General features: G+C 43.2%; 1 protein-coding gene across 5 annotated transcripts in view; it reads right to left on the bottom strand.

The window, feature by feature from the left end:
• Positions 1–5,987: 5,987 nt before the first annotated feature.
• Positions 5,988–14,152, bottom strand: part of PRKD3 (protein kinase D3) — an 80,530-nt gene continuing 72,365 nt past the window's right edge. For 4 of the 5 annotated variants that reach the window (XM_073338343.1, XM_073338344.1, XM_073338346.1 and 1 more), the window contains 3 exons: positions 12,159–12,426; positions 10,863–10,948; positions 5,988–9,905 (listed from right to left, as the gene is read on the bottom strand). In XM_073338343.1, coding sequence (XP_073194444.1) covers positions 9,732–9,905; positions 10,863–10,948; positions 12,159–12,426 — 528 coding nt within the window. In that variant the 3' untranslated portion in view covers positions 5,988–9,731. The remainder of the gene's footprint in view (positions 9,906–10,862; positions 10,949–12,158; positions 12,427–14,152) is intronic. The other variant, XM_073338345.1, reaches the window with a different exon arrangement.

Below are 14,152 nucleotides of genomic sequence, written 5' to 3'. Positions count from 1 at the left end.
TGTTCCAGTGGAGTTTCTCTTTTAACACTGTGCTTATGAATGACATACCTGTGAAATCAGGTTTTACTGTACTTATTTGTTGATGTACAGCCATGATCACCAACTGCAGGGGTACCCAACAGCCCACTAGAGCATTTCATAAGGCCTGGGGCCTGCTTCAACACAACACTAACAGCTAATGCTAATGTAAACTAAAATGATGTAAACATAATACTAATGATTTCTTGTTTTTAAATAGGTTGTTTCTATGTACAGTATTGTCTAAATACACATGAAACAAGCAGAACTTAAATATAAATCAACAGAGGTGACTTTAAAGCTTATTAAAATATGTAGAAGCTGTTTGGGCACCCCCCAGTTGTGTGTAGGTTTACATGACCTCCTGGACAACAAAGACAATTACTACAGTCCCAGGAGTCTCACTTCTCCTTTCCTGGGAGAAACCTGACACACTTGTGTGGTTGGAGTTTTCTCAGAGCAGATGGTCCACAGTGGAATGAAAATGTTGCCTTCTAAGGCACACATGTATATGCAGGTGGTGTCAACTTTAAGAAAGGGTTAGGTGAATAAAGCACTTTACCATAAATGGTTTCTATTATACAGCCAATAAATAGTATTCTTTTGGCCATATTTTTCTACTGCTTGCTACATGCTCGGTGTACTTTTAACAGTAAAGTTACATTCATGCTACAATAGAATATACCTTGATGTTTATTCTGCAGAAACATTTTACTTTTCCCAATATTCTAGGGCTTACACCGTTATGCCTATTCGGTAAGAATTTAAACACAAACAAAGGAATGATTAAGTGAATAAGAGGTAGCTGAAAGTAAAATTGCACAACTTTAGCTATTGAGGTACTGTCAAGAAGATATCTTAGGGTATGTCTACACTACGGAATAAGCTCAAATTTATAGAAGTCGGTTTTTTAGAAATCGGTTTTATATATTCGAGTGTGTGTGTCCTCACAGAAAATGCTCTAAGTGCATTAAGAGCATTAATTTGGCGGAGCGCTTCCACAGTACCGAGGCAAGCGTCGACTTCTGGAGCGTTGCGCTGTGGGTAGCTATCTCACAGTTCCCGCAGTCTCCGCTGCCCATTGGAATTCTGGAGTGAGATCCCAATGCCTGATGGGGCTAAAACATTGTCGCGGGTGGTTCTGGGTACATATCGTCAGGCCCCCGTTCCCTCCCTCCCTCCGTGAAAGCAAGGGCAGACAATCGTTTCGCGCCTTTTTTCCTGAGTTACCTGTGCAGACACTATACCACGGCAAGCATGGAGCCCGCTCAGGTAACCGTCACCCTATGTCTCCTGGGTGCTGGCAGACGCGGTACGGCTTTGCTGCACAGTAGCAGCAACCCATTGCCTTCTGGCAGCAGACGGTGCAGTACGACTGGTAGTCGTCCTCGTCATGTCCGAGGTGCTCCTGGCCACATCGGCTGGGAGCGCCTGGGCAGACATGGGCGCAAGGACTAAATTTGGAGTGACTTGACTAGGTCATTCTCTTTAGTCCTGCAGTCAGTCCTATTGAACCGTCTTATGGTGAGCAGGCAGGCGATACGGATTGCTAGCAGTCGTACTGTACCATCTTCTGCCGGGCAGGCAAGAGATGAGGATGGCTAGCAGTCGTACTGTACCATCTTCTGCCGAGCAGCCATGAGATGTGGATGGCATGCAGTCCTTCTGCACCGTCTGCTGCCAGCCAAAGATGTAAAAGATAGATGGAGTGGATCAAAACAAGAAATAGACCAGATTTGTTTTGTACTCATTTGCTTCCCCCCCTCCCCTGTCTAGGGGACTCATTCCTCTAGGTCACACTGCAGTCACAGAGAAGGTGCAGCAAGGTAAATCTAGCCATGTATCAATCAGAGGCCAGGCTAACCTCCTTGTTCCAATAAGAACAATAAAACTTAGGTGCACCATTTCCTATTGGAACCCTCCGTGAAGTCCTGCCTGAAATACTCCTTGATGTAAAGACACCCCCTTTGTTGATTTTAGCTTCCTGAAGCCAACCCAGTAAGCCGTGTCGTCAGTCGCCCCTCCCTCCGTCAGAGCAACGGCAGACAATTGTTCCGCGCCTTTTTTCTGTGCGGACGCCATACCAAGGCAAGCATGGAGGCCACTCAGCTCACTTTGGCAATTAGGAGCACATTAAACACCACACGCATTATCCAGCAGTATATGCAGCACCGGAGCCTGGCAAAGCGATACCGGGCGAGGAGGCGACATCAGCGCGGTCACGTGAGTGATCAGGACATGGACACAGATTTCTCTGAAAGCATGGGCCCTGCCAATACATGCATCATGGTGCTAATGGGGCAGGGTCATGCTGTGGAATGCCAATTCTGGGCTCGGGAAACAAGCACAGACTGGTGGGACCGCATAGTGTTGCGGGTCTGGGACGATTCCCAGCGGCTGCGAAACTTTCGCATGCGTAGGGGCACTTTCATGGAACTTTGTGACTTGCTTTCCCCTGCCCTGAGGCGCATGAATACCAAGATGAAAGCAGCCCTCACAGTTGAGAAGTGAGTGGCAATAGCCCTGTGGAAGCTTGCAACGCCAGACAGCTACCGGTCAGTTGGGAATCAATTTGGAGTGGGCAAATCTACTGTTGGGGCTGCTGTGATGCAAGTAGCCCACGCAATCAAAGATCTGCTGATAGCAAGGGTAGTGACCCTGGGAAATGTGCAGGTCATAGTGGATGGCTTTGCTGCAATGGGATCCCCTAACTGTGGTGGGGCCATAGACCGAACCCATATCCCTATCTTGGCACCAGAGCACCAAGCCGCCGAGTACATAAACCGCAAGGGGTACTTTTCAATAGTGCTGCAAGCTCTGGTGGATCACAAGGGACGTTTCACCAACATCAACGTGGGATGGCCGGGAAAGGTGCATGATGCTCGCATCTTCAGGAACTCTGGTCTGTTTCAAAAGCTGCAGGAAGGGACTTTATTCCCAGACCAGAAAATAACACACTGTTGGGGATGTTGAAATGCCTATATGTATCCTTGGGGACCCAGCCTACCCCTTAATGCCATAGCTCCATGAAGCCCTACACAGGCAGCCTGGACAGTAGTCAGGAGCTGTTCAACTACAGGCTGAGCAAGTGCAGAATGGTGGTAGAATGTGCATTTGGACGTTTAAAGGCATGCTGGCGCAGTTTACTGTCTCGCTTGGACCTCAGCGAAACCAATATTCCCACTGTTATTACTGCTTGCTGTGTGCTCCACAATATCTGTGAGAGTAAGGGGGAGACATTTATGGCGGGGTGGGAGGTTGAGGCAAATCACCTGGCTGCTGGTTACATGCAGCCAGACACCAGGGCGGTTAGAAGAGCACAGGAGGACGCAGTACGCATCAGAGAAGCTTTGAAAACCAGTTTCATGACTGGCCAGGCTACGGTGTGAAAGTTCTCTTTGTTTCTCCTTGATGAAACCCCCCGCCCCTTGGTTCACTCTACTTCCCTGTAAGCTAACTACCCGCCCCTCCTCCCGTCAATCACCGCTTCCAGAGGCAATAAAGTCATTGTTGCTTCACATTCATGCATTCTTTATTCATTCATCACACAAATAGGGGGATGACTACCAAGGTAGCCCAGGAGGGGTGGTGGAGGAGGGAAGGAAAATGCCACACAGCACTTTAAGCACAGCACTTCAAAAGTTTACAACTTTCAATAAATTTTAATGACAGCCTTCCTTTTTTTGGGCAATCCTCTGTGGTGGGGTGGCTGGTTGGCGGGAGGCCCCCCCACCGCGTTCTTGGGCATCTGGGTGTGGAGGCTATGGAACTTGGGGAGGAGGGCGGTTGGTTACTCAGGGGCTGCAGTGGCAGTCTGTGCTCCAGCTGCCTTTGCTGCAGCTCAACCATACACTGGAGCATACTGGTTTGGTCCGCCACCAGCCTCAGCATTGAATCCTGCCTCCTCTCATCACGCTGCTGCCACATTTGAGCTTCAGCCCTCTCTTCAGCCCGCCACCTCTCCTCCCGGTCATTTTGTGCTTTCCTGCACTCTGACATTATTTGCCTCCACGCATTCGTCTGTGCTGTCAGTGTGGGAGGACAGCATGAGCTCGGAGAACATTTCATCGCGAGTGCGTTTTTTTTTTCTTTCTAAGCTTCACTAGCCTCTGGGAAGGACAAGATCCTGTGATCATTGAAACACATGCAGCTGGTGGAGAAAAAAAAAGGGACAGCGGTATTTAAAAAGACACATTTTATAAAACAGTGACTACACTCTTTCAGGGTAATCCTTGCTGTTAACATTACATACATAGCACATGTGCTTTCGTTACAAGGTAGCATTTTGCCTCCCCCCACCGCGTGGCTACCCCCTCAACCCTCCCCCCTCCCTGTGGCTAACAGCAGGGAACATTTCTGTTTAGCCACAGGCAAACAGCCCAGCAGGAATGGGCTCCTCTGAGTGTCCCCTGAAGAAAAGCACTCTATTTCAACCAGGTGACCATGAATTATATCTCACTCTCCTGAGGATAACACAGAGAGATAAAGAACAGATGTTGTTTGAATGCCAGCAAACATACACTGCAATGCTTTGTTCTACAATGATTCCCCAGTACGTGTTACTGGCCTGGAGTGGTAAAGTGTCCTACCATTAAGGACACAAGAAGGCTGCCCTCCCCAGAAACCTTTTGCAAAGGCTTTAGGAGTACATCTAGGAGAACCGCGAATGCCAGGGCAAAGTAATCCTTTCACATGTTTGCTTTTAAACCATGTGTAGTATTTTAAAAGGTACACTCACCAGAGGTCCCTTCTCCGCCTGCTGGGTCCAGGAGGCAGCCTTGGGTGGGTTCGGGGGGTGAGAAACAGTTCCTGGCTGTCGGGAAAACCAGTTTCTCCGCTTGCTTGCTGTGAGCTATCTTCTTCGTCCCCAAAACCTGCTTTCGTATTGCCTCCATCTCCATTGAAGGAGTCAAACAACACGGCTGGGGTAGTGGTGGCTGAACCCCCTAAAATGGCATGCAGCTCATCATAGAAGCGGCATGTTTGGGGCTCTGACCCGGAGTGGCCGTTCGCCTCTCTGGTTTTCTGATAGGCTTGCCTCAGCTCCTTCAGTTTCACGCGGCACTGCATCGGGTCCCTGTTATGGCCTCTGTCCTTCATGCCCTGGGAGATTTTAACAAAGGTTTTGGCATTTTGAAAACTGGAACGGAGTTCTGATAGCACGGATTCCTCTCCCCAAACAGCGATCAGATCCCGTACCTCCCGTTCGGTCCATGCTGGAGCTCTTTTGCGATTCTGGGACTCCATCATGGTCACCTGTGCTGATGAGCTCTGCATGGTCACCTGCAGCTTGCCACGCTGGCCAAACAGGAAATCAGATTTAAAAGTTCGCGGTTCTTTTCCTGTCTACCTGGCCAGTGCATTTGAGTTGAGAGTGCTGTCCAGAGCGGTCACAATGGAGCACTCTGGGATAGCTCCCGGAGGCCAATACCATTGAATTGTGTCCACAGTACCCCAAATTCGAGCCAGCAACGTCGATTTAAGTGCTAATCCACTTGTCGGGGTGGAGTAAGGAAATCGATTTTAAGAGCCCTTTAAGTCGAAATAAAGGGCTTCATTGTGTGGACAGGTGCAGGTTTACATCGATTTAACCCTGCTAAATTCGACCTAAAGTCCTAGTGTAGACCAGGGCATACTTGACCTACATTAACATTGTTTGATGTAGTAAGACATTTGGGGAATGTCCTGTGGATTCTAAACATGTATATTTGTTTAAAAGCCAGCACTCCTTGTCAGTGATTCTCTTAATCCATTTTTAAGGAGTCAAATATTTTGAAAGATCGGAGGGGGATAAAAAAGTAGTACAAAACATAAAAAGCAGCACAGGTGAGTAAAATGCTATTCCTACAGCTGTTCCTCACATCAGTGATCCCAGTACACAAACATGTATGTACACACCCAAGTTGTTTTCAAGGACATTTTAACACAGGGAAAGGAAGGGAATCCATGTAAATGGACGACAACTCTGATAGGGAAATAAATTTTATTTTCAAGCTTAGAGGATATTTACAAACAATGGATGTATAAAAATATAAAAAAAGTACTTGACAGTGTCCTTTTGAGGCTACAAATTTTACTTGAGCTTTTTCTAGCATCAACATAGCACTATTTCTTGCATGAATGCAACTTCTTAATTCAAAACAGGTTAATGATTATGTAGCATTGGGTACAAATTCATCTGGAGCAACTGATTATTATAACTCCAGATTCTTAGTCAGTGACTTAAAGCTTAAAATTTAATAAAAAAGGTTTTAGGCTTTCATTAAAAAAGTTAGAGTGCAAGCTATGCAATTCATTTCATGGCTTGTAAAATGTGTGTGATAACTATCAAAGTAATACAAATGTTCCAGTTATTTTTCATCTTAAGCATCAAGCCACAACAGGGTGTGTATTGCTACAGTACTGGCCCATGCCATACGCATTCTGGGGCTTGAAGTATTTTACTTATCTTAATAGTGTACCAGTGATCCAGGAATGCACACACTTAATTTATCGCTATTGGAAGATGGCTACTTAATTCTAAAATTCAGTAGTTTTAAAATCATGGGTGAGGATTTTAAACATATCCTACTGCTATGGAATTCACTATAGAAGAATTAGAGAAAAGGGCAACAAATTTGGAGCACACTTTTACTACTAATTTGAATGTTTGTTTCCAATGCATGGGGATGGAGGGGTGAATCCTCAACTACCTGCTTCCAACCCCAGGAGTCCAAATGGCTCCAAAAGCCAGTTTCAATTCCCATTTTGTTTTTAAACCTAAATTGGGAATACTGAAGAGGTCTCATTTTGTGTTTTAAAATAGAAACAGACTTTACAGGGGGTGGAGGGAAGGCAGTTAGGCCTCTTCCTCCTCCATGGATACCATCCTCTCCTCCAACCCTGCTAAGAACATAAGAACAGCCATACTGGGTCAGACCAAAGGTCCATCTAGCCCAGTATCCTGTCTTCCAACAGTGGCCAATGCCAGGTGCCCCAGAGGAAATGAACAGAACAGGTCATCAAGCGATCCATCCCCTGTGGCTCATTCCCAGTTTCTGGCAAACAGAGGCTAGGGACACCATCCCTGTCCATTCTGGTTACAAGACCCGCCAAAAGCTATTGTGCTTTTCAAGCACCTGACCTGCTTTAAAGATGTTTCTTTAAATGTAACTGGAAGCCCTGAAATGCCTCAACTCAGCAATGTAAAATCGAAGTTTGAAAGCCCAACCATGTCTGAAGCACTACAGCCGTAAGAGGCATGGTGCCCAAATTTCAGAGATGCTAAAGAAATGGTGGCAGCTAGAAGAGAGTGTCACTTCCCTCTTTAAACCTGGCTGTGACAAACTTTACAGGAAATTAGGCCAACACTAATCCAATGATTTCACAGGTGATCAGGCTACTTCAAAAATTAAAACTACCATTACATTAGCCTACAAGGTGTTTCAATACTCTCTGTGGAGGGACCAATCCTGAAATGAGGCTGCAAGGTTAAGAGGGCAGATTCTGCCTCCTACCACAATTCCTTTATACTCTTCCAGCACCACAAAAGGAGAAAATCTCCTGGAGAATTCCCCAAATGCAGGAGTGGTATGGGCAGCTCTATGCCAACCCCCTGAACAAATCTCAGAATAGAGGCATGGCCTTGCAAGGCAAGAGTGTGTCAGGGTGGAATGGCCAGAAGGCTTTGACACTGGTGGCTGGAGGGATTCTGCCAAACATTAGAGCAGTCCCAGGAGTAGGGCAGTATCCCAGATGTGCAAAGGCAGCACCTTGTATTTCCCACTGGTGAAGGTATAGTACAGAATCTGGCCGTAAGGTTTTAGTTGCTAACAGCCTAGATACCTATAAAATGCAGCGGCTAGGCTAAAGGAAGCCAAGCAGGTAGAGAGTCAATTATGGGCCCTGTTCTTCCTTCAGATACACTTAGGTAGTTTCCACCAACTTCATTGCCAGTTCACTTATGTATCTAAGAGCAGCTGAAACTCTGAAGCAACCACGTATTTTCATGATGATTTTCCATCAGTCCAGGCACAAAAGTCTACTCTCCCACCATGATTTTGATAATTACAATTAAAAATATTTTAGTCAGCCTACAAAAAAAATTACCTCACCTAGAAGAGTAAGGAGACCCCAAAGGCTTCAATTACCTTTGCAGCTGAAACCTACAGAATTTACATTTTAAAAAACCATAATAAGGACATTACCCAAAGCCAAGTTCTTATTAGCTAGTTGGACCTATCTGTGATATGCATAGTCTTGCATCAACTTCCAATAATACATGGCTGAAATTTCCTCAGAAACTCACAACTAAGTAAATGGAGGCCTCCATTTAATATAGTGGGCATAAAGCTTTCTTCTTGAAACATGGCAGACTTTAACTGCCAAACTATCTTCCTGCACCGTCATTTCAGAAGGAAACTTCTGCTTCCCTTTCCATGTGGCCACAGTTCTCAAGATGTGGCTGGGTATGTTTAAATGGAAGTTTCTGTTAAGAAGCTGAATTAAGAATTGGTTTAGGGCTCCTAATTCAGTTTCATAATCTGTAAAGTTTAGGAAGTGGGGAAAGGGTGGAATTGCAGGTTAAAGACTGGAAGGCAAAAAGTGGTAGGCTGAAATAGGAGGCAATGCTTCTTCCTCCTGTTAGTTCATGAATCCAGCTGCCCTTTTGGCAACAGTTTGTGGCGCTACAGCCCCTTTAACTCATGCTCAATTTTGATTTTTTTCAACAGGATTCCTAATTTAGTTTGTTCAACAGAAAATGGGGATCGAGAGTTGCTATCAGTCCACAAACTACTGCAGACAGGCTGAGCCCGGGGAACCTAAAATGAACATAAAATATGTTTTTAAAAGTTATTCAACAGTGGAAGGATATGCTACATAAAAGTGGGTATGCTATCTGTGCACTACTTTGGTGGTTTTAAGACAAAACGCCTTTGGTACACACCCAAGACACATGCCAATCTTGCATATTAATACACACCCTGTTGTGGTTTATTGCTCTATTGTAACAGACAATGTTGAGGGCTACCATAGCTTTTTGATTGTCAGTTAGCATTCAACAGAAATATGAAATCTGGTGTTACTATCTTATCTTCAGAGAAAGATCCTTCAATTCTACCAGGGTAAAGAAAGTCAACTGCTTAAACAGTGGCAAATGAGCATGTTCCTTTACCTTGATTGTTTTAGCATACCTGTCAAACAACATTCAATCTTTTAAATTAGTCCTAATCCAGCATTTTCTGTTGTATTTGGTCAAGGTATACGGTTTTGATTTCTTTTTACAGCCTCTTCCACAATGTACAAACTAGGAAAGTGGAGATGTATCTAAATACCAGAAAACAGTATTCTATGGCTTAGTAAGTAAGGGACAAGGAAACCATAAAAAAATTGTTTCATTATTGCATAGGCTACAAAAAACACAGAAAACTCACACCATGCATTCAGTTTGTATGCATTACACCTCAGTAACATCATCTGTAACCATACAGCTAGTGAAATGTTACCCAAGTTGCTTATCCCATTGCCAGATCACATTTCATAGTTCAAGAAATTAGAGATGAAGAAAAACTTGTTAGGTCATTTTGCCCAGCCACCTGCCAGTGCAGGATTCTTCATGGTTTTGTAGACTGAATCATCTGAACAACATTCAAAGAGCAATATGGGTCCAGAAAAGTATCAACATCAGTTTCTATCTGAAGCACCTTTCCGTAATGAAGTTAGCACGGCGAATATTAAGGGTCTTCTTCCATATCATCTGGATTGGGGGCCATAATGAAATGTTTGGGGTACACAAGGTTGTGTTCATAAGCATGTTCTTCCCAGCGAGCATCATCACTCTCATGGGTAATGTAACGCTCTCCAATGCGAGTTTCAAACTCTCTAAGATCAAGCCAAGTCTGATAATCCTTTAAAAAAATTAAGGCAAATGGTTTATGAAACCCATAGCAGCACAACAGTCATAGAAATCAAGTTAGCAATTCAATACTTACACTTTAATATGACTAGGTGACTACAGTCAACAAGATATAGTGCAAAACCAAACAGGATTAGGTTCACCTGAAGGGGCTTGAGTTGAAATAAGTTAAATCCCTCTGATTTCAGTGAAAGTACTACATACAGTTTATGAAAATGTAATGATTCCAAGACAGACATTTTTCAGATATATGTAAAAATGCTGTCCTTTCAGTTTAAATAGTAATTCCATCAAATAATTGAGTGGGTTTTCCCTCAGAGTTCTCGTCTGTCTGTGTGCAAAATTGTGAGATTATGTAGTTGTCAGAGATCAGAAAGTAAAAGGGACCCAAGTGAAAACTGAACCAACACTTTCCTTCTACAAGCACCCCTCACCTCATCTTGCCTCTTCTAAAATGAGTTATGGTATAAATTCTGCTTTAATTCTCTACTTGAGAACAAATAGCTTCTCACTCTGCCATGTATTTCAGGTGGAGTTGAGTGTTGATAATTGGCAATACTAAGGGAATGAACTCTCCATACCACTACCAGATATACAGTAAAGAGTAAAAGCTGAGACACAGAAAAATTAACAGTATCGTAGAGAACAAGAGGGCAAGATAAGATTCTGAAGGGCAGGGGGAAGGAACACAAGGAGATGGGCAGAATCCCAGAGGTGGGAAGGGGAGATAGGAAGGACACAGTAGGTAAGCATGGTCAATGAGGCTCAGTTCTCTCTCAGATTAATTCTAGTTGCCATCTTCATGGATATCCATTGTAAGATATTTTCATAATGTTGCAGTAAAAACAATCTTTACAAAGCCTTCGCACTACTTAATTCAAAATGTGATTCACTTAAAGGACAGTTACACACAGCTTTTATAGAAAACAAAGTGGGCAATAGCTCTTACCTGTAGCCAGGGGTGACTAAGAGATTTGTCAACACTATAACGCTTTCTCATCTTCACTTGAAGTAAATTGTTTATTAAATCAGTGGCTGGGGGAAAAGCCACAGAACAAACAAATTATCAAAAATTCTACAGTATAAATACAAATCTGTCATCTCTAATGTAGTTTACATGCAACTTTGAAATTGAAGTGTTAACTAAAATATATACACAATGTAGATTATGTGAATCTTAGGCAAGCCAATGGTCTTTACAGTAAATTTTAACTCATGTTAGGAGAAAGCCAGAAAGCCAGTATTTGTTTTAAAAAAAAAAAAAACACTACTCAAAACCGAGTTTACTGATTTACTCCAAATTTAATTTATTGATTTCAAATTTACTGTTAAAAATAATGTACTAATGTGAGGGTAAAATCCTAGTCCGACTGAAGTCAATGGAAGCTTTACCAATATTGGTCCTAAATTAATAGGGGTAAAGTTTTCAAAATGACGAGGGTACTTAAGAACCTACGTCTCATCAGAAGTCAATGAGATTTAGGCTCCTCAGCCACTTAGACTCTTTTGAAAAGTTCTTTTTAAAGTGTTCTCTCTCAACAGTAAGTTCCCACCATTACACACTACTGTCAGGCATCCCTCCAGGTCTTATGTATATACACCACTTATTTTATTATCATCGTGAATTTCACAGCTAGAGATAAGCCCATGCTAAAACCCCAGGTCGGAACAACCTTGAAGCCTGCTAACATTTGGATCCAGATCTGAATATCTTCACTCACCCCTATTTCGTTATTGCACTGGATCAGACTGTTTGGATCCAGAATTCTAGTTATATGCATGCCTATGTTTCAAGTGATCAGTCCCAACAGATAGCTATGCCAGATTTAACTTGTCATTAGCTTTCATGAAGAGTACACATCTTTACCTCCAGCCCACCACTTTCTACACCCAGTAGAAAAGTTAGCTAAACCCACATTTGGTGAGTTTATACAATAAGCCATTCTGTCAAGTTCTATCAACAGCTTTCTGAAATCTAGTTATATCTATTGGTTCTCCCTTTTCTCTAGACCGATTTTTAAATGTAATCCCACCTGACATTGTTTATCTTTCACAAATTCATGCTGGTTCACACCTATGATGTTAGCCTTTACCAAAGAGTCATTCAGCTGTCAATTTTCACATTCGTGTCTGAATCAAACTCATAATGCAATTCAAAAATACCTGAATTCCAAAGTGTTAATGTATATAAAATACTATAAAAAACAAGATCTCAAAAAGCAAAAGCTCTCTTGAATTTCTTTACCTTCACTAGAAATTTCCTTCCAGGGGTTCGGTGGATACATAAATGCTGCATTTTGGATTTGGTCATTTATATCTTCATCCTCATTAAATGGGAAGGTACCACTAAGGCTCACATAGACAATAACTCCCACTGACCACATATCCAGAGAGCGATTGTAACCTTTACTCCGGAGTACTTCAGGAGCAAGATAAGCAGGGGTTCCAACCACAGAGCGCCTGAAAGACTTCTCTCCTATGATGCGTGCAAAACCAAAGTCACACAGCTTCACCTATAAATAAATACAGCACTGTTAACTGAAAAATCTCTGGCAGATCTCACAGAGGAGCAACTGTCCAAACAAAAAGTATGGTATCAGGCATCACAGATTTGCCGTCATTTAACTATTGCTTGCACTGGACAAACTGAAGCAAAAAGCAGTTAGTCCTATTCCTTCAGTGATGTCTCCCTTTACATAGTTGACTTTGGAAACTTACTAGCAAACTTGAGAAAAAACAGTTACTAAACTCTTCTGTAACTGTTGTTCTTTGAGATGTGTTGCACGTGTCCATTCCACTTCACATGTTGTCAAGGTTCCTCCCCCACTCTGAACGCTAGGGCACAGATGTGGGGACCTGCATGAAAACCTCCTAAGCTTATCTTTACCAGCTTAGGTCAAAAACTTCCCCAAGGTACAAAATATTACACCCTTTGTTCTTGGATTGGCCGCTACCACCACCAAACAAATACTGGTTACTGGGGAAGAGCTGTTTGGAAACGTCTTTCCCCCCAAAATACTTCCCAAAACCTTGCACCCCACTTCCTGGACAAGGTTTGGTAAAAAGCCTCACCAATTTGCATAGGTGACCACAGACCCAAACCCTTGGATCTGAGAACAATGAAAAAGCATTCAGTTTTCTTACAAGAAGACTTTTAATAGAAATAGGAGTAAATAGAAATAAAGAAATCCCCTCTGTAAAATCAGGATGGTAGATACCTTACAGGGTAATTAGATTCAAAACACAGAGAATCCCTCTAGGCAAAACCTTAAGTTACAAAAAAGATACACAGACAGAAATAGTTATTCTATTCAGCACAATTCTTTTCTCAGCCATTTAAAGAAATCATAATCTAACACATACCTAGCTAGATTACTTACTAAAAGTTCTAAGACTCCATTCCTGGTCTATCCCCGGCAAAAGCAGCATATAGACAGACAGAGCCCCTTTGTTTCTCTCCCTCCTCCCAGCTTTTGAAAGTATTTTGTCTCCTCATTGGTCATTTTGGTCAGGTGCCAGTGAGGTTACCTTTAGCTTTTTAACCCTTTACAGGTGAGAGGAGCTTTCCCCTGGCCAGGAGGGATTTCAAAGGGGTTTACCCTTCCCTTTATATTTATGACACGTCTAGCCCACTTCAGGTATGTGCACACCCACTGCACCAGAATCAGAGATTTTTCCTATAGTGGTACCTGTTGGGGCAACACATTCACCCTCTGCTGCCTCGTGATGGCATAAAGCCACCCCACACCCCTTTGGTTCCTCCTTACCGGAGAGACTCTGCTATAGAGGGGAAAGGGGAGGGTCATGGAATGGACACGTACAAAACATCTCGAAGAACAACAGTTACAGAAGAGTTTTATAACTATTTTGTCTTCGAGTGATTGCACACATCCATTTCACTTCAAGTGATTCACAAGCAGTTCAATCTGGAGGTGCATTTCAGAGTCTACCTGAAAAAGAACTGAAGGACTACTCGTCCAAACTAGGCATCATTTCTGGAATGCTGAGATACAGAGTAATAAGTTATAAAGGTGTATGCCGATAACCAAGTCACCATCCTACATATGTCTATTATGGGCACTTGAGCTAGAAAAGCTGCAGAAATCGCCTGAGATCTTGCTGAGTTTGCTACCACCCCGCTTGTCAGGGTTATTTTGACAATGTCACAACACATACGTAAGAGGAAATCCATGATGAGATTCTCTGTGCTGAGACTAGAAGGGCCCTCATCCTGTCTGA

The sequence above is a fragment of the Lepidochelys kempii genome, chromosome 3, assembly GCF_965140265.1.
Source record: "Lepidochelys kempii isolate rLepKem1 chromosome 3, rLepKem1.hap2, whole genome shotgun sequence".
NCBI lineage: Eukaryota > Metazoa > Chordata > Testudines > Cheloniidae > Lepidochelys > Lepidochelys kempii.
Note: the sequence above shows the minus strand (reverse complement) of the source record. Positions and strands in the feature narration are given on the sequence as shown.